Source organism: Anas acuta, unplaced genomic scaffold, assembly GCF_963932015.1.
Source record: "Anas acuta unplaced genomic scaffold, bAnaAcu1.1 SCAFFOLD_408, whole genome shotgun sequence".
Classification (NCBI taxonomy): Eukaryota; Metazoa; Chordata; class Aves; order Anseriformes; family Anatidae; genus Anas; species Anas acuta.
Window position 1 is genome coordinate 67 of NW_027075991.1, and position 19350 is coordinate 19416.

At 67.7% G+C, this 19350-nt stretch overlaps 3 protein-coding genes and 1 long non-coding RNA gene across 4 annotated transcripts; 3 read left to right on the forward strand and 1 right to left on the reverse strand.

Moving 5' to 3' along the window:
• Nucleotides 1–774: 774 nt before the first annotated feature.
• On the forward strand, nt 775–5264 carry LOC137848810 (blue-sensitive opsin-like). The gene is given in 5 exon segments (XM_068668303.1): nt 775–982; nt 1065–1230; nt 3075–3159; nt 3162–3313; nt 4865–5264. Coding segments are annotated over 5 exon segments (699 nt in total). The 5' UTR covers nt 775–815; the 3' UTR covers nt 4994–5264.
• A 1026-nt stretch (nt 5265–6290) lies between these two features.
• Nucleotides 6291–13156, forward strand: LOC137848809 (red-sensitive opsin-like). The gene is given in 8 exon segments (XM_068668302.1): nt 6291–7233; nt 7774–8070; nt 9140–9289; nt 9292–9307; nt 10483–10648; nt 11590–11715; nt 11718–11831; nt 13043–13156. Coding segments are annotated over 8 exon segments (1089 nt in total). The 5' UTR covers nt 6291–7127.
• Nucleotides 13157–15015: 1859 nt separating this feature from the next.
• CCNQ (cyclin Q) lies at nt 15016–17678 on the reverse strand (the record flags this gene model as incomplete). Its single annotated transcript, XM_068668301.1, has 4 exons — nt 15016–15265; nt 16349–16479; nt 17153–17350; nt 17453–17678. Coding segments are annotated over 4 exons (783 nt in total), but the record flags the coding sequence as incomplete, so codon positions are not given.
• A 377-nt stretch (nt 17679–18055) lies between these two features.
• Nucleotides 18056–19219, forward strand: LOC137848811 (uncharacterized). The gene is made up of 3 exons (XR_011091532.1): nt 18056–18213; nt 18424–18517; nt 19093–19219. It is a non-coding gene; the product is annotated as an uncharacterized lncRNA (long non-coding RNA).
• Nucleotides 19220–19350: the final 131 nt, after the last annotated feature.

The window sequence follows — 19350 nt, forward strand, 5'->3', positions numbered from 1 at the left end:
TGGGACATGAGGACATTGCAATATGGGACGTGGGGACATTGGGATGGACGGTGGGACATGGGGACGATGGGATGGACAATGGGACATTGGGATGGACGTGGGGACACAGGGACACAGGGACAATGGGACATGGGATGTTGGGATGGATGTGAGGACGTTGGGACACAGGGACATTGGGACATGGGATGTGGGGACATTGGGATGGACGGTGGGACATGGGGATGGATGTTGGGTTGGACAATGGGACATTGGGATGGACGTGGGGACATGGGGATGTGGGGACGTTGGGATGGACATTGGGATGTGGGATGTTGGGACACGGGGACACGGGGACATGGGACAGGACACGGGGGTGTTGGGACACGGGGACACTGCAACGTGGGACATGGGGACGTTGGGACAGACATTGGGATGGACATTGGGATGTGGGACGTTGGGACATGGGGACACGGGGGCGTTGGGATGGACGTGGGGACACGGGGACATGGGACAATGGGACATGGGATGGGACGCAGGGATGTTGGAACATGGGGACATTGCAATATGGGATGTGGGGACGTTGGGACAGACGTTGGGATGGACATGGGGACATGGGGACGTTGGAAGGGCGTTGGATGGATGTAGGGACACGGTGACACAGGGACAATGGGACATGGGGCGAGATGTGGGGGTGTTGGGATGGGCATTGGGATGGATGTGGGGACATGGGGACATGGGGATATGGGGCTGTGGGGACATGGGGATGGCTGTGGGGCCGTGGGCTGTGGGGCCGCGGGGACCGGGGCCCCCAGGAGGTGTCGGTGCCCCCCCCAGGCATGGTGAGCCTGTGGTCGCTGGCGGTGGTGGCCTTCGAGCGCTTCCTGGTGATCTGCAAGCCCCTGGGCAACTTCACCTTCCGGGGCAGCCACGCGCTGCTGGGCTGCGCGGCCACCTGGCTGCTGGGGCTCGTGGCCTCCGCGCCCCCCCTCTTCGGCTGGAGCAGGTGGGGGCCGCCTGGGGGGGTCTTTGGGGAGGTTGGGGGGGGGCGCGGGGCCGGTGGCAGCGCGGCCGTGGTCGCCCCCCCAGTACATCCCCGAGGGGCTGCAGTGCTCGTGCGGCCCCGACTGGTACACGACGGGCAACAAATGGAACAACGAGTCCTACGTCCTCTTCCTCTTCTGCTTCTGCTTCGGCGTCCCCCTCGCCATCATCATCTTCTCCTACGGCCGCCTGCTCGTCACGCTGCGCGCCGTGAGTGCCGCCGGGGGGAAGGGGGGGGGTGTTGGGGGGCACTGGGGCTGGTTGGGGGTCATTGGGAGTCATTGGGGGTTATTGGGGTCACTGGGGCTGGTTGGGGGGTGTTGGGGGGTCGTTGGGTGTCACTGGGGGGTCATTGGGGGTCATTGAGGGATCATTAGGGGTCACTGGGCTGCTTGGGGGCATTGGGGGGTCGTTGGGAGTTATTGGGGGGTCATTGGGAGTCATTGGGGAGTCATTGGGAGTTATTGGGGGTTATTGGGGGTCACTGGGGCTGGTTGGGGGGCGTTGGGGGGTCATTGGGGGTTATTGGGGGGTCATTGGGGAGTCATTGGGGCTCGTTGGGTGTCATTGGGGGGTCATTGGGGGTCATTGGGGGCCATTGGGGGTTATTGGGGGTCACTGGGGCTGGTTGGAGTCATTGGCTGTCTTTGGGGGGTCATTGGGGGTCGTTGGGGGGTCACTGGGGGGTCACTGGGGCTGGTTGGGGTCATTGGGGTCATTGGCTGTCCTTGGGGGTCATTGGGGAGTCACTGGAGTCATTGGGGGGGTCATTGGGCTGCTTGGGGGGTCATTGGGTGTCACTGGAGGTCACTGGGGATCACGAGGCGTCATTGGGGCCACTGGGTGTCATGGGGGGCCATTGGGGGGCCACTGGGCGTCACTGGGTGCCACTGGGGGTCAGTGGAGTCACTGGGGCGTCACTGGGGTCATTGGGTGCCGTTAGGGGTCACTGGGGGTCATTGGGGGACCTTGGGCATCATTGGGGGACACCGGGGCATCGCTGGCTGCCATTGGCTGTCCCTGGGGCGTCCCCGCCTGCCATTGGCTGCCCCCGGGCACCCCCCACCCCCCACCCGCAGCGTGGCCCCCACCCAGACGGAGGCGGGGGCGGTGCCAGGGCCTTTATTGGGGACATGGGGGGGGGGGGGGACACCAGTGACGTCATCACTGTGACGTCATCGCGATGACATCACAGCCCCCGTGCCGGTGGCGCCGTCTCTGGGCGTCCCCGTGGTGACGTCACTGCCCCTTGTGCCCACGGTGGTGACGTCACATCCCCGTGTGTCCCCGTGGTGATGACGTCACGGGCCTATGGTGATGACGTCACGTCCCCGCGTGTCCCCAGGGCGATGAGGTCCCGTCCCCATCGCAGTGACGTCACGCCCATGCCAGTGACGTCACATCCTGCACCAGGAACGGCCCCGTGTCAGTGACGTTCCCTCTCCCCTCGATGACGTCACACCCTGCTCAATGACGTCACACCCCATGTCAATTGGGTCCTGTCCCTGCTCAATGACGTCACGCCCTGCCTCAATGACGTCACGCCCCCCCCATGTAAATTGCGCCCCACCCCATGTCAATGACGTCACGCCCCACCTTGATGACGTCACGCCCTAGTCCAATGATGCCTCATGCCATACCATATGGATGACATCACGTCCCATGTTGATGACATCATGCTCTATGTCAATGATGTTATGCCCCACGTCAATGACGTCACACTCCATGTCAATGACATCACGCCATATGTCAACGACATCACATTCTACGTCAATGACGTCACGCCCACCTCAATGACACCCTGCCCCACGTCAATGACGTCACGCCCAACATCAATGACCTCACGCTCGATGTCAATGACATCGTGTCCCACCTCAATGACGTCACGGCCACCTCAATGACCTCATGCTCTCTGTCAGTGACGTCACGCCCTGCCCCACGTCACCCCCTGCCCTGTGCCGTACCTGACGGGTGGTACCCCCCCCCCGCCCCCCCCACCCCCTGCCCCCCCCTCCCCCCCCGCCCCCCCCCGCCCCCCCCCCCGCCCCCCCCAGGTGGCGCGGCAGCAGGAGCAGTCGGCCAGCACGCAGAAGGCGGAGCGCGAGGTGACGAAGATGGTGGTGGTGATGGTGCTGGGCTTCTGCTGTGCTGGGCGCCCTACACGGCCTTCGCGCTCTGGGTGGTGACGCACCGCGGGCAGAGCTTCGAGGTGGGCCTGGCCTCCGTCCCCTCCGTCTTCTCCAAGTCCTCCACCGTCTACAACCCCGTCATCTACGTCCTCATGAACAAGCAGGTGGGCGGGGCTGGGGGGCGGGGCCTCAGGGGGCGGGGCCTCGGGGCGGGGCTCAAGGGGCGGGCTTAAGGGGGAGGAGCCTCAGGGGGGCAGGGGCTAAGGGGTGGGGTTAAGGGGGTGGGGCCTAAGGTGTGGGGCTAGAGGGGGCGGGGCCTCAAGGGGGCGGGGCTTAACTGGGTGGGGGTTAAGGGGTGGGACCTAAGGCGTGGGGCTGGAGGGGGCGGGCTTAAGGGGGAGGGGCCTAAGGGGGTGTGGTCTAATGGGGGCGTGGCCTAAGGGAGCAATGGTCAAGGGGGTGTGGCCTAAAGGGGGTGTGGTTCAAGTGGGTGGTGGTGAAGGGGGTGTGGCCCAAGGGGTGTGGCCTAAAGGGGGTGGGGTTTAAGGGGTGGGGTCAAGGTGGGTGTGGTCGAAGGGGGCGGGTCCAAATGGGTGGGGGCGGTGCCCAGCAGCGTCCAATGAGGTGCCACAGCACCCAGTGAGTCCCAGTAAGGTCCCAGTAAGATCCCAGTTAGTCCCAGTAAGGTCCCAGTGAGTCCAGTAAGAGCCCAGTAAGAGCCCAGTGAGGTCCAGTAGCAGCCATTAAGAGCCCAGTAAAGTCCAGTTACTCCCAGTGGTACCCAGTAAGATCCCAGTGACACCCAGTAAGGTCCCAGTGGGGTCCCAGGGCACCCAGTCGCTCCCAGTAAGACCCCAGCAACCCCCCACTGGCATCCCCGTGATGTGCCCAGCCCTCCCAGCCCCCCAGCCCACCAGCAGAGGACACCCCAGTGGCTGGGGTCACCCTGTGGGTCACGGGGTCACCATGGGTCACGGTGTCACTATGGGTCCCAGTTCTATGGGTCGATGCTATGGGTCACGGTGCCGCTATGGGTCATGGTGTCACCGCTATGGGTCAGTACCTCTGTGGGTTGTGGTGCTGTGGGTCACGGTGTCACTATGGGTCCCGGTTCTATGGGTCACAGTGTTGCTATGGGTCACAGGTCACTATGGGTCATGGGGTCACTATGGGTCGCAGTACCTCTATGGGTCGATGCTATGGGTCACAGTGTCACTATGGTCATGGGGTCGCTAGGGGTCACGGGTCGCTATGGGTCGATGCTATGGGTCACAGTGTCACTATGGGTCACAAGGTCACTATGGGTCACGGGGTCGCTATGGGTCGATGCTGTGGGTCACGATGTCACTATGGATCTCAGCGTCGCTATGGGTCACACCGTACTCTATGGGTCACAGGGTCACTATGGGTCATGGGTCACTATGGTCACGGTACCTCTATGGGTCTGGGTGCGTGGGTCTGGGTGTCGCTATGGTCATGGGGTCACTATGGGTCTCAGTGCTGTGGGTCGCAGTGTCAATATGGGTCACAGTACCTCTGGGTCCCGGTGTCACTATGGGTCATGGAGTCACTATGGGTCCCGGTACCTCTATGGGTCTGGGTGCTGTGGGTCTGGGTGTCGCTATGGGTCTGGGTGCTGTGGGTCTGGGTGCCGTGGGTCTGGGTGCTGTGGGTCTGGGTGCCGTGGGTGACGGCGCCGTGCCCCACGGCCGCAGTTCCGCTCGTGCATGCTGAAGCTGGTGTTCTGCGGGAGGAGCCCCTTCGGGGACGAGGACGACGTCTCGGGCTCCTCGCAGGCCACCCAGGTCTCCTCCGTCTCCTCCAGCCAGGTCTCGCCTGCGTAGGCTGCCCCATAGCGGGCCCCTGCCCCATAGCGGGCCTGCCCCACGGCGGGCTCAGCCCCACGGCGAGCTCTGCCCCATAGCAGGCTCAGCCCCACGGCGAGCTCTGCCCATAGCGGGTTCAGCCCCAGCCCCACACCCTGGGCTCCCCCCCAGCAGCGTGGGGCTGCGGCTGCCCCCCAAGTGTGGGGCGCCCCACCGTGGGGCAGCCCCCTCCCCGGCTCCGTTGTACATAACCCCCCCCCCCCCCGCGGCATTAAAGGCTGGAAACGCAGCTCCCCGGCCCCACAAGTGGTTGTTGGGGGGCAGTGGGGGGGGGGGTGTGGGGTGGGGGGGGGCGGTGTGGGGCGCCCCACGGCGGGGGGGCCGCGCGCCGAGTTCTGCTAGTAGTGAGCTCGCGGCCAGGACAGTTCAGAACTAGCGGAATTCCTGTCGCACGGCCCCACAGCGGGCTCGGCCCCATAGCGGCCCCACAGCTGCCCCACAGGATCCTTGGCCCCACAGCGTCGCCCCCCCCCAGGTGTCCCATGGGTCCCGCAGCTCCTCTATGGGGCACGGGATGGCCCCGCAGGTTCCCTGCCCCACAACTGCCCCACAGCAGCCCGCGGCTGTGCCCTCGCCCCACAGAGCCCCATAAGGGGTCTGGCCCCATAACCGCCAATGTCCCACGGTGCTCAACCAGCCCCACAGTGCCCCACAGCCCCTCCTGCCCCATAGCGCCCCACAACCACCACCACCCCATAACTACCATCACCCCACAACCACCCCCGCCCCATAGCGCCCCACAACACCCCCTGCCCCACATCCCCCCACAACCCCAGCACTTATCTGCCTCCACCTCCAGGTCCTCGGGGTGCCGTGGGGCAGGCACCCATGGGTCCCACGGCCCCTGCCCCACATCGCCCCACGGCCGCTGCCCCACGGCGCCCCTCGCCCCGCTGCCGGCCGCCCTCTCTCCCCAGGGCCCTGCCGGGCGCCCCCTTTTCCCTGCCCCCTAATCGCGCTCCCCCGGGGCGACCCCGAAAATCCCGGATTATGGAGGGGGGAGGGGGGTGCAGCGGGATTAGGGGCAGCGCCCCACATATGCCGTGGGGTGGCCCCCTCGTTAATCCCCTAATTGCTAATGAGGGCTTTGGGCTATTTTTAAGGGTGCTGGGGGCCGGGGGCGACCCCCCCCATGCCCTACTTGGCCCCGCGCCACTGCCCCCCATGATGTAACCGCGGGGACCCACGGTGGGCGCTATGGGGCAGGAGGGGGCTGGAGCCCCGCTATGGGGCAGAAGTGGGGCTGGAGGGGGACTGGAGCCCTGCTATGGGGCAGGAGGGGGGCCGGAGCCCCTCTATGGGGCGGGGCAGAATGCCCACTGTAGGGCATCCTATGGGGCTGTGCCCCCCAACCATGCAGGCCGCAGGCTGCCCCACGGCGTGCCCCACAGCGCCGTGCCCCCCAACCCTGTGGGGCTGCGGGCTGCCCCATGGCGTGCCCCATAGCGTCAAGCCCCCTAGGGTCGTGCCCCATAGGGCCGTGCCCTCAACAACACGGGGTTGCTGGCTGCCCCATGGTGTGCCCCATAGGATCGTGCCCCATAGGATCAAACCCTATAGGGCCAAGCCCCCAACCACATGGGGCTGCCATCCACCCCATAGCACTGAGCCCCATAGGGCCGAACCCCATAGGATCGAGCCCTATAGGACCAAACCCTATAGGGCCAAGCCCCCCAACCATGTGGGGCTGCCATCCACCCCATGGCGTGCCCCATAGGATTGTGCCCCATAGGATCAAACCCCATACGGATGAGCCCCATAGGATCAAACCCCATAGGATCAAGCCCCATAGGGCTGAGCCCCATAGGGCCGAGCCCCCCAACCCCATAGGGCTGCCGGCTGCCCCCCAGCACCGAGCCCCATAGGATGGAGCCCCCCAGCTCTGAGCCCCCCGCCCGCCCCCGGGGATTAGCGGCCGCCCTCAGCCCGGTCACCCCGGGGCCCGTCCGGGTGACGCGGGGCCGCCCCCCCCCGGCCCCAATTAAGGGATCAGGGGGCGCGGGGGGGCCCCGGAGGGGGGCTGGGGGGGGGTCAGGTAATCCGGGGGGGGGATAAGAGCGGCCCCAGCGCCCCGGCGGCAGCAGCAGCAGCAATGGCGGCGGGCTGGGAGGCGGCGTTCGCCGCGCGCCGGCGGCACGAGGACGAGGACACGACGCGGGACAGCGTCTTCACCTACACCAACAGCAACAACACCCGCGGTGAGCGGGGGGCGCGCGGGGGGGGCTCACCTGGGGGCCGCGGCACCCGGCGGGGGTCATCTGGTGGCATCTGGTGGGGTCTGGGGGCTGTGGCACCCGGTGGTGTGGTCACCCGGTGCCGGTGTCACTTGGTGGCCATGTCACCTGTTAGCAAGGTCCCTCATTAATGGTGTCACCCGGTGCTGGTGTCACCTGGTATTGGTGTCACCATCACCTGGTGCCGGTGTCAGCCGGTACTGGTGTCACTTGGTGCCGGTGTCAGCCCAGTGTCACCCGGTACTGGTGTCAACTGGTACTGGTGTTACTTAGTGCTGGTGTCACCTGGTACCAGTGTCACCTGGTAATGGTGTCACTTGGTGCCTGTGCCACCCAGTACCGGTGTCAACCCGGTGTTGGTGTTACTTGGTGCCAGTCTCACCCAGTACCAGTGTCACCCGGTGTTGGTTTTTACTTGGTACCGGTGTCACCCAGTACCGGTGTCACCCGGTGCCAGTGTCACCCGGTCCTGGTGTCACCCGGTGCCTCCCGCTGCCGCCGCAGGTCCGTTCGAGGGCCCCAATTACCACATCGCGCCGCGCTGGGTGTACAACCTGACGTCGCTGTGGATGATCTTCGTGGTGGTGGCCTCGGTGTTCACCAACGGGCTGGTGCTGGTGGCCACCTGGAAGTTCAAGAAGCTGCGGCACCCCCTCAACTGGATCCTGGTCAACCTGGCCGTGGCCGACCTGGGCGAGACGGTGATCGCCAGCACCATCAGCGTCATCAACCAGATCTCGGGGTACTTCGTGCTGGGCCACCCGCTCTGCGTGGTCGAGGGCTACACCGTGTCGGCCTGCGGTGAGAGGGGGGGCCGGGAGGGGTGTGGGGGGGGAATATTTGGGGCTGGGAGGGGTGGGGCGGGGAAATTTGGGGCTGGGAGGGGTGTGGGGGGGAAATTTGGGGCTGGGAGGGGTGGGGATGGGAGATTGGGGGGCACTGGGGGGTGTGGGGGGGGAAATTTGGGGCTGGGAGGGGTGGGGCTGGGAGGTGGGGGGCACTGGGGGGGTGTGGGGATGGGAGGTGGGGGCACTGGGGGGTGTGGGGCTGGGGATGTAGGGCTGGAGCTGGAGGTGTGGGGCTCAGAAGTAGAAGAGCGGGAGCCGTGGGGCCAGGAAGTGGCATATGGAGAGCTGTGGGGCTGAGGTGTGGGGCTGAGATGTGGGGCAGGGACGGAGACAACACAACTCTGGCGGGGCCACGCACCACGGGCCACATACTGTGGGTCTGGGTGCTGTGGGTCTGGATGCCGTGGGGCTGGGTGCCGTGGGTCCGGGTGCCATGGGTCCCAGCTGTGGGTCTGGGTGCCGTGGGTCCGGGCGCCGTGGGTCCCAGCCTTCCCCCCGCAGGCATCACGGTGCTGTGGGTCCGGGTGCTGTGGGTCTGGGTACCGTGGGTCCAGGCGCTGTGGGTCCCTGCCGTGGGTCCTGGCGCTATGGGTCCCAGCCGCCCCCCCGCAGGCATCACGGTGCTGTGGGTCTGGGTTCTGTGGGTCTGGGAGCCGTGGGTCCCAGCCTTCCCCCCGCAGGCATCACGGTACTGTGGGTCTGGGTGCTGTGGGGTTGGGTGCCATGGGTCCAGGTGCTGTAGGTCTGGGTTCCGTGGGTCCCAGCTGTGGGTCCGGGTGCCGTGGGTCTGGGTTCTGTGGGTCTGGGTGCCGTGGGTCTGGGTGCCGTGGGGCTGGGCGCTGTGGGTCGGGCGCCGTGGGTCCCAGCCTTCCCCCCGCAGGCATCACGGCGCTGTGGGTCTGGGTGCTGTGGGTCTGGGTTCTGTGGGTCTGGGAGCCGTGGGTCCCGGCGCCGTGGGTCCGGGCGCCGTGGGTCCGGGCGCCGTGGGTCCAGGCGCCATGGGTGCCAGCCTTCCCCCCGCAGCATCACGGCGCTGTGGTCGTTGGCCATCATCTCGTGGGAGCGCTGGTTCGTGGTGTGCAAACCCTTCGGCAACATCAAGTTCGACGGCAAGCTGGCCGTGGGGGGCATCCTCTTCTCCTGGATCTGGTCCTGCGCCTGGACAGCGCCCCCATCTTCGGCTGGAGCAGGTGGGGGCCTGCCCCATAGCAGCCTTATAAGCGGCCCCATAGTGGCCCTATAGTAGCCCCATAGTGGCCCCATGGCTGCCCCATAGCTGCCTGATAGCGGCCCCATGGCTGTCCTAGAGCTGCCCCATAGCGGCCCCATAGCAGCCCCATGGCTGCCCCATAGCTGCCTGATAGCAGCCCCATGGCTGTCCTAGAACTGCCCCATAGTGGCCCCATAGCCTCCCTATAGCAGCCCCATAGCCTCCCTATAACTGCCCCATAGCAGCCCCATAGTGGCCCCATGGCTGCCCCATAGCAGCCCCATAGCCTCCCTATGACTGCCCCATAGTGGCCCCATAGCTGCCCCATAGCTGCCCTATAACAGCCTATGTCTGCCCCACGACTGCCCCATGGCAGCCCCATAGCCTCCCTATAGCTGCCCCACAGCTGCCCCATAGCGGCCCCATAGCTTCCCTATAGCTCCCCTATAGCTGCCCCATAGCAGCTCCATGGCTGCCCCATAGCTTCCTCGTAGCTGCCCTATAGCAGCCCCATGGCTTCCCTATAGCTACCCTATGGCTTCCTTGTAACTGCCCCATAGCTGCCCCATGGCTGCCCCATAGCCACCCCACAGCTGCCCCATGCCCCATAACCACCCCATAACCCCCCCATACCCACCCCATAGCCACCCCCTAAGCCCCCCATAACTGCCCCATAACCACCCCAGAACCACCCCACACCCCATAACCGCCCCATAACCACCCCATAACCACCCCACACCCCATAACTGCCCCATAGCTGTCCCATGCCCATAACCACCCCATAATTGCCCCATAACCCCCCCATAGCCACCCCCTAAGCCCCCATAACTGCCCCATAACCACCGAACACCCATAACCATCCCCAGCCGCCCCATAGCCACCCCATAGCCACCCCCTAAGCCCCCATAACTGCCCCATAACCACCCCACACCCATAACCACCCCCTGGCCGCCCCATAACCACCCCATAACTGCCCCATAACCACCCCATAACCGCCCCACAGCTGCCCCATAGCCACCCCACGGCTGCTCCACACCCCATAGCCACCCCATAACCACCCCACACCCCATAACTGCCCCATATCTGCCCTATAACCACCCCCCAGCCGCCCCCCAGCCGCCCCACAGCCACCCCCTAACCCCCCGTGCCCCCCAGGTACTGGCCCCACGGGCTGAAGACGTCGTGTGGCCCCGATGTGTTCAGCGGCAGCTCGGACCCGGGTGTGCAGAGCTACATGGTGGTGCTGATGCTCACCTGCTGCTTCTTCCCCCTCGCCATCATCGTGCTCTGCTACCTGCAAGTCTGGCTGGCCATCCGCGCGGTGAGCCCCCCCTGGACCCACAGGGACCCCCCCTGGACCCACAGGGACCCCACAGAGACCCCCGGACCCCTCAGAGACCCCCCCAAACTCCCCTGGACCTCCCCAAAGCCCCCGAGACCCCGAGGGAACCCCCAAACCCCCCCGGACCCACAGGGACCCCCAAAGACCCCCAGACCCCCACAAACCCCCCGGAACCCCCCCAGGACCCTCAGACCCTCCCCGCTCCCCTCCCTGCCCCACTGATCACTTCCTGACCCCAATCCCTACCCCACTGACCCCCCTCCTGCCCCACTGATCCTTTCCTGCCCCACTGCCCCCCTTTGTGCCCCACTGACCCCAATCCACCCCTTCCTGCCCCACTGCCCCCCCTCCTGCCCCACTTTCCCCACCCCACTGCCCCCCCTTCTTGCCCCACTGCCCCCCTTCATGCCCCACTGACCCCAATCCCCCTCTTCCTGCCCCCCCCTACCCCCCCCACTGACCCCCTGGCCCCCCCCATTGACCCCCCAACCCCCTACTGAACCCCTGTTAACCCCCCATTAACCCCCAATTGCCTCCTGTTGATCCCCCCACACCCCTGTTGACCCCCATTAACCCCCCCAGCCCCCCCACTGACCCCCATTGACCCCCAGTGCCCCCCACTAACCCCCAGTGTCCGCCACTGACCCCCCATTGACCCCCCCACAGCCCCATTGACCCCCATTAACCCCCCTAACCCCCCTGTGCCCCCCATTGACCCTCATTGAGCCCCCACACACCCCCTCCAGCACCCCATTGCCCCCCACTAACTCCATTAACCCCCCATTACCCCCCCACTAACCCCCCATTGCCCCCCATTGCCCCCCACTAACCCCATTACCCCCCCCATTGCCCCCCACTAACCCCATTACCCCCCCATTGCTCCCCACTAACCCCGTTACCCTCCCCACTCCCCCCCCCAGGTGGCGGCGCAGCAGAAGGAGTCGGAGTCGACGCAGAAGGCGGAGAAGGAGGTGTCGCGCATGGTGGTGGTGATGATCGCGGCCTACTGCTTCTGCTGGGGGCCCTACACCTTCTTCGCTCTGCTTCGCGGTCCGCGCACCCCGGCTACGCCTTCCACCCGCTGGCGGCCGCGCTGCCCGCGTACTTCGCCAAGAGCGCCACCATCTACAACCCCATCATCTACGTCTTCATGAACAGACAGGTGGGGGGGATGGGGGGTGTGGGGCTGGGAGATGTGGGAGTGGGGCTGGGGTGTGGGGAGGTGTGGGGTGGGTGTGGGGAGAGATGTGGGGTGGGTGTGGGGTCATCTACGTCTTCATGAACAGACAGGTGGGGGAGATGGGGGGCTGGGAGATGTGGGGTGGGCTATGGGGGTGTGGGGAGATGTGGGGTAGGCAATGGGGGATGTAGGGAGATGTGGGGCAGGGTGTGGGAGATGTGGGGTGGGTGTGGGGTCATCTACGTCTTCATGAACAGACAGGTGGGGGAGATGGGGGGAGATGGGGGGAGATGGGGGCAGGGGGTGGGGAGATGTGGGGTCATCTACGTCTTCATGGACGGGTGGGGGGGGAGATAGGGGGAGATGTGGGGCTGGGAGATGTGGGGCAGGGTGTGGGGAGTGGGGCTGGGGGTGTGGGGAGATGTGGGGTAGGCAATGGGGGGTGTAGGGAGATGTGTGGGTGTGGGGTCATCTACGTCTTCATGAACAGACAGGTGGGGGGGGAAAACATGGGGCTGGGAGATGTGGGGCAGGGTGTGGGGAGATGTGGGGCAGGTGTGGGGTCATCTACGTCTTCATGAACAGACAGGTGGGAGATAGGGGGAGATGGGGGCAGGGTGTGGGGCTGGGAGATGTGGGGTGTGAGGTAGGGAGTGGGGCTGGGGGTGTGGGGAGATGTGAGGTGGGTATGGGGTAGGCTGTGGGGGGTGTGGGGGGAGATGTGGGGGGAGATGGGGGGCAGGGACAGAGCTGGGCTGTGTGGGGCAGGAGGATGTGGGGTGGGATGTTTGGGGCTGTGGGGCTCTGTGGGGCTCTATGGGGCCCTGTGGGGCAGGATGTGTGGGGCTGGGGGCCATATAGGGCTGTGTGGGGCCATGGGTCCCTGTGGGGCTGTAGGGCCCTATGGGGCCATGTGGGGCTCTGTGAGGTGCTATGGGGCCATATGGGGCCCTGTGGGGTTCTGTGGGGCCATATGGGGCTGTGAGGCCCTGCGGGTCCCTATGGAGCTCTATGGGGCTCTGTGGGTCCCTCTGGGGCCGTGTGGGGCCCTATGGGGCTGTATGGGACCCTATGGGGCACAGAGGGTCCCTATGGGGCTGTGGGGCCCTGCGGGTCCCTGTGTGTCCCTATGGGGCGCTGTGGGTCCCCGTGGGCCCGCCCCCACCCCCCTGACCCTGTCCCCCCCCCCCCAGTTCCGTAACTGCATCCTGCAGCTGTTTGGCCGCAAGGTTGACGACGGCTCCGAGGTGTCCACGTCCCGCACCGAGGTCTCGTCGGTCTCCAGCTCCTCCGTGGCGCCCGCGTAGAGCGGGGCCGGGGCCGGGGCCGGGCCGGGGCCGCTCCGGGGCCTGCTCCGGGGCCTAGGCCGCGACCAGGCCGCGACCAGGCCGCAACCGTCGCCATGGCAACGCCCCGCTTCCCGCCCCGCCGTCGCCACGGCAACGCCCCGCCCCCTGTACAGCCCCGCCCCCTGTAGCCAATAAAGGCTCGGACCTTCTGTACCCCCGCGGCCAATGGGGAGGCGGCGCTGCCGGCGGGCCGCGATGTGATTGGTGGGAGGGGACGTCCGTCCTCGCTGGGGTCCCGCCCCTTCGCGCGGAGGGAGGGAGGGAGGCTGCGCCTCCTCCAATCAGCGCGCGGAAAGGGCGCGGCGGGAGAATGGCGCGCGGCGATTGGGCGAGGCGCGGCGAGCGGAAGAAGCGAGGGCGGCGATTGGCTGGGGGAAAGGGCGGGAAGGGCGCGCGCCGCCCTGACAGGAAAGGGCGGGAAGGGAGCGCCGCCATGACAGGGGAACGGCGAAGGGGAGGGGGGGGGGGCGGGGTCCCGGCCCAATTAACGCCGCCAATTAGCATAATTAGCATAATTAGCATAATTAGCGTAATTAGCGCCCGGCTCATTAGGGCCCGTCAGGAAATGCTTCATTAGGCGCGGCCGCAGCCCCCCGCGGCGCTGTCGCTGCCGTAGAGCTCCAGGAGCCCCCGCAGGATCTCGGCCAGCTCCGAGGGGCCCAGAGACGGGCTCAGCACCTGGGGGGGCGGGGGGGGGAACTGGGGGGAACTGGGGGGGGTCCCAGTGCAGCCACAGCCTCCCAGTAACCCCACAGGGCCTCCCAGTAACTCCTCCCAGTATCCCCAGTAACCCCTCCCAGTTCCCAGTTCCCCCCCCAGGCCCTCCCAGTATCCCCAGTTCCTCCTCCCAGTGCCCCCAGTCCCCACACATCCATCCCAGTCCCCCCCCCGCCCTTCCCAGTGCCCCCAGTTCCTCCCAGTTTCCCCAGTAGCCCCCTCCCAGTGCTCCCAGTGCCTCTCCCACTCCCTCCCGTCACCCTTCCCAGTGCCCCCAGTCCCCCAGTCTCCTCCCAGTCCCTCCCAATCCCCCCCATAATCCCCTCCCATCACCCCCCACCCTTCCCAGTCCCTCCCAGTGCCCCCCCAGTGACCCCCAATCCCCCCCATAACCCCCTCCCATGACCCCCTCACCCTTCCCAGTCCCTCCCAGTGCCCCCCAGTCTCCCCCAATCCCCCCATAGCCCCTTCCCATTGCCCCCCAGTCCCCTCCCAGTGCCCCCAGTCCCCCCATAGCCCCTTCCCATTGCTCCCCAGTGCCCCCCAGTCCCCCCATAGCCCCTCCCCAGTCCCTCCCATGACCCCCTCACCCTTCCCAGTCCCCCCCAGCCCCCCCATAGCCCCTTCCCAGTGCCCCCCAGTCCTTCCCAGTCCCCCCCAATCCCCCCACAGCCCCCTCCCAGTTCCCTATCGCCCCCCCCAGCCTTTCCCAGTCCCTCCCAGTGCCCCCAATCCCCCCATAGCCCCTCCCCAGTCCCTCCCAGTCCCTCCCAGTGCCCCCCAATCCCCCCATAGCCCCTTCCCATTGCTCCCCAGTGCCCCCAGTCCCCCCCCAGTCCCTCCCAGTCTCCCCCAATCCCCCCACAGCCCCTTCCCAGTCCCCTCCAGTCCCCCCCCAGTCCTTCCCAGTGCCCCCCAGTCCCTCCCAGTCTCCCCCAGTCCCCCCACAGCCCCTTCCCATTGCTCCCCAGTGCCCCCCAGTCCCCCCCAGTCCCTCCCATTGCCCCCAATTCCCCCATAGCCCCTCCCCAGTCCCCCCCAGTCCCTCCCAATCCCCCCACAGCCCCTCCCAGTTCCCTATCGCCCTCCCCAGTCCCCTCCCAGTCCCTCCCAGCGCCCCCCTCACCTGCCACACCACCGTGGGGGCGCCCCGGGGGGGGGCCCGGTGCCGCAGATGGCCATGGCGAGCAGCAGGACGGCGGCGGCCAGGTGCTGGGGGGGGGTGGCGCAGCCCAGCCCCCCCGCGGCCCCGTCCCGCAGCAGCGCCCACGACACCCCCGGCACCAGCGGCTGCCCCCAGCCCCCCCGGCGGCCCCAGCGACCCAGCGCCAGCAAGTACTGCAGCAGGTACTGGGGGGGGGCATACAGGGGGGTTTTGGGGGGGCATAGAGGGGATTGGGGGGGATTGGGGGGGTCATAGGGGGTTTGGGGGGGGGTTGGGGGTACCCAGAGGGGTTTGGGGGGGTTTTGGGGGGGTCATAGGGGGGTTTGGGGGGGGATTGGGGGTGCCCAGAGGGGTTTGGGGGGGATTGGGGGAGTCATAGGGGGGTTTGGGGGGGGATTGGGGGGGCCTAGAGGGGATTGGGGGGGTCATAGAGGGGTTTGGGGGGGATTGGGGGGGGTCATAGGGGGGTTTTGGGGGGGGTTCAGGGGGGTCCCAGGGGTTGGGGGTGGCTGGGGAGGTTCGGGGGGGCCCAGAGGGGTTTTCGGGGGGGGGGTTGGGGGGTCCCATGGGGGGTTCCAGATGGGGTTTTGGGGGGGCCCAGAGGGGGTTGGGGGAAGGTTGGGGGGGGGTTGGGGGGGTCCCAGGGGTCCTGGGGGGGGTCTGAGGGGCTTGGGGGTTCCCAGGGGGTGTCCCGTCAGTCTGTGTATTTTTTGGGGGGGGGGGTCCCGGTGTTTTTTGGGAGGGCTCAGTGTATTTTTGGGGGTATCCCATGTAGTTTTGGGGGCTCTGTGTGTATTTTGGGGGGGTCCCATATATTTTTGGGGTGTCCCATGTATTTTTTGGGGGGATTCCCGTGTATTTCTGGGGGTCTGTGTGTATTTTTGGGGTGTCCCATGTATTTTGGGGGGGTTCCTGTGTATTTTTGGGGGCTCTGTGTGTATTTTGGGGGGGTCCCATATATTTTTGGGGGATTCCCATGGATTTTTGGGGGTGTCCCGTGTATTTTTAGGGGGCTCTGTATATTCCGGGGCTTCCATGTATTTTCAGGGGGGTTCCGTGTATTTTTTGGGGTGCCCCATGTATTTTGGGGGGGTTCCTGTGTATTTTTGGGGGGCTCTGTGTATCTTTGGGAGGCTCTGTGTGTATTTTGGGGGGTTCCCATGTACTTTTTGAGGGTTCCCGTGTATTTGGGGGGTTCCCATGTATTTTGGGGGGGTTCCCGTGTATTTTGGGGGTGCCCCGTGTATTTTCGGGGGGGGGGTCCGTACCTTGTGTGGCTGCGGTGCGGGCAGGCGGAAGCGCAGCGCCCTCAGCAGGAGCAGCTCGCAGCGCCCCAGGCTCTGCCGCAGCCCCAGCGCCGCCCCCGGCCCGGGGGGGGGGCTCCCCGGGGTGCAGGCACCTGGGGGCGGGGCCTAGAAGGGGGCGGGGCCTCGCCGCGGGGGGCGGGGCCTCACCCGAGGGGGCGGGGCCTCGCCAGAGGGGGAGGAGGGGCTGAGGGAGGGGAGGGGGAACGTGGTTCAGGGAGGGGGCGGGGCTTGTGGGAGGGGGCGTGGCCTCAGAGGAGGGGCGGGGTCATGCAGGGGGCGTGGTTTGACCAAGGGGGCGTGGCCTAGCAAAGGGGCGGGGCTTCAAAGCAGGGAGGGGGTGAGGGGGTGTGGGAGGGGGCGGGGCTTTGTGGGAGGGGCGGGGCCTCACACAAGGGGGCGTGGCCTCTGAGGAGGGGCGGGGCCTATCAGAAGGGGTGGGGCTTTGTGGTGGGCGGGGCTTCACAGGGGGTGCAGTGAGGGGTGGGAGGGGCTTGTGGGGGGAGGGGCTGGGGGCGTGGCTTTGAGGAGGGGCGTGGCTTCACAAGGGGGCGTGGCTTGTGAAAGGGGGCGTGGCCTAGGGGCAGGGAGGGGCCTCAGGAAGGGGACCCAGGGGGGGAGCTGGGGGGGGTGCCGAGGCTGGGGGGGGTGCCGAGGGGGGTGTGGCTTTTGGGAAAGGGGCGTGGCCTCACACAGGGGTGTGGCCTCAAAGTGGGCGGGGCCAAGGCATGCACAGGGCAAGGACTGGAGGAGGGGGCGTGGCCTGACCCGGCGGGGGGCGGTACCTGTGGGTGACGTTGATGACGTCACGGGCGCGAGGCCCCGCCCCCTGGGCCTTGCTGGCCAATAGCAGCGCGGCGGCGGCCACCAGCAGGGGGTCGTGGGGGGCGCGGGCGGCGCGGGAGAAGCCCTGGAAGGCCCCGAGCGCCGTGCCCAGCGCCGCCGAGCCCAGCCCCAGACGCACCCCTGCGTGATGACGTCATCAGCGTGACGTCACCACCATGACATCATCGCGGTGGTGTGACGTCATCGCGGTGGTGTGACGTCACGGCAGGGGGCGGGGCTTACCGGCCTCCATGATGAAGCGCGAGACACGGAAGCGGCGCCGGGCCTCGGCCGGGTCCGGGGAGCGGGGGGGCGATGACGTCACGCGGGGGGGTGATGACGTCACGCGGGGAGGCGATGACGTCACGCGGGCGGCTCGTGATGTCAGCCGGGCGCCCCGTGACGTCACGCGGGGAGGCGGGGTCCCCCCCGCGATCGGCCCGGGAGGTCCCGTGGGGCGGCGATGACGTCACGCGGGGGGGCGGTGATGTCATGCCGGTGGCTGGTGACGTCACACAGGAAGTTGGTGACGTCACGGGGGTACCGGTGACGTCACACAGCCAGCCCGTGACATCACACAGCCCCGTGATGACGTCACACCCCCAGCAGCCACCCAGAGCTCAGCTCCCGGTGACGTCACGCCCCGCCCCCCGCAGCCCCGCCCCCTCAGCGTGACGTCACAGCCCCGCCCCCCTCCCCCCGCGGTGCCCCTGACGTCACAGCCCCCCGCGGGTGGCGTCACGAGGCCCCCTCCCCGCGCCGCTGACGTCACGCCCCCCCCGCCCCGCCCCGCCCCCTCCGTGACGTCACGCCCCACGTGACCCGGCCCCACGTGACCCGGCCCCGCCTCACCCCGCTCCTTCCCGCGCTCCCGCAGCGGCCCCGGGCCCGGCGCGGCGGTGACGCCACTTCCGGGGGGGGCGGGGCCTCGGAGCGCGCATGCGCCGCGTGCGGCCAATCAGAGCAGAGCGCGCGGGGCCGGAACCGAACGGGAGCGGCGGGAGGTGGGGGAGGGGCGGGGGGGGGGCAAAGCGCGGGAAAAACGGGGGGGGGAGGGGGGGGGAGGGGGAGGGGAGCGCGGGGAAAACGGCACGTGGGGGGCGGGGCCAGAAAGCGCGGGAAAAGGGGGGGGGCGGGGCCGGGAAGCGCGGCGGGGGGGGGGGGGGCCGGAAAGCGCCGCTGCCGTAAAGCGCCCCCCCCCCGTCACGTGACAGGGCCCTGACCCCGCCCACGTGACCCCGCCGTGACCCCGCCGTGACCCCGCTGTGACCCCCGAGGTGCGGCCTGGAGGAGGCGGGGCTCCTGCAGGTGGGCGGGGCCTCGGAGGGGGCGGGGCCTGCTGGGGGCGGGGCTGGGTCGTGGCGTTCCCATTGGTGGGCGTGGTCAGGGGAGGGGCTTAAGGGGGGTCGAATGGGCGGGGCTCCACGTGGGGGTGTGGCCAAAGTGGGTGGGGTCTGAGGGGTGGAGCCTGGGGGAGGCTCCTGGGGGCGGGGCCTATGAAAGGGGCGGGGCTTCCACTGAACTCTGGGGGGGCTCCCTGGGGGCCTAAGGGGGGGGAGGGGCTCTGGGGAGGGTCCTAATGAGGGGGAGGGGGCTAATTGGGGGGGAGGGGCTAATTGGGGGGAGGGGCTAGTTGGGGGGGGGTCCCTAATTGGGGGGGGTCCTTTTAGGGGGGTGTCCCTGCAGGGGGCTCCCGGGGGGGGGTCCCTACAAAGCCCCCTTGGGAGGGGGTCTCGGGGGGGGGGGGGGGGGGTGTCCCTATTTTGGGGGGGGGTCTCTGCGGCCGTCCCCACCGGGGGGGGCTCTCAGTGGGGGGGTCCCATTTGGGGTCTCCCTTTTGCCCCCCCCCAGGGCTCAGCCCCCCAAGTGGCCTCCAAGCTCAGGGCTCAGCCCCCCAAGTGGCCTCCAAGCTGTGGGACGCGACCCCCCCCCCCGCTGAGGGGGGGCGAGGAGGAGGAGGATGAGGAGGAGGAGGAAGAAAAAGGGGAGGGGGAACGCCCCCCCCCCCGCGCCAGGTACCACCCCCCTGGGACCCCATGTGACCCCCCCATGACCCCGTGACCCCCCCCGTGACCCCCCCGTGACCCCCCGTGACCCTGTGCCCCCCCAGGCAGGTGCTGAGCACGGAGCCCCTCCTGCAG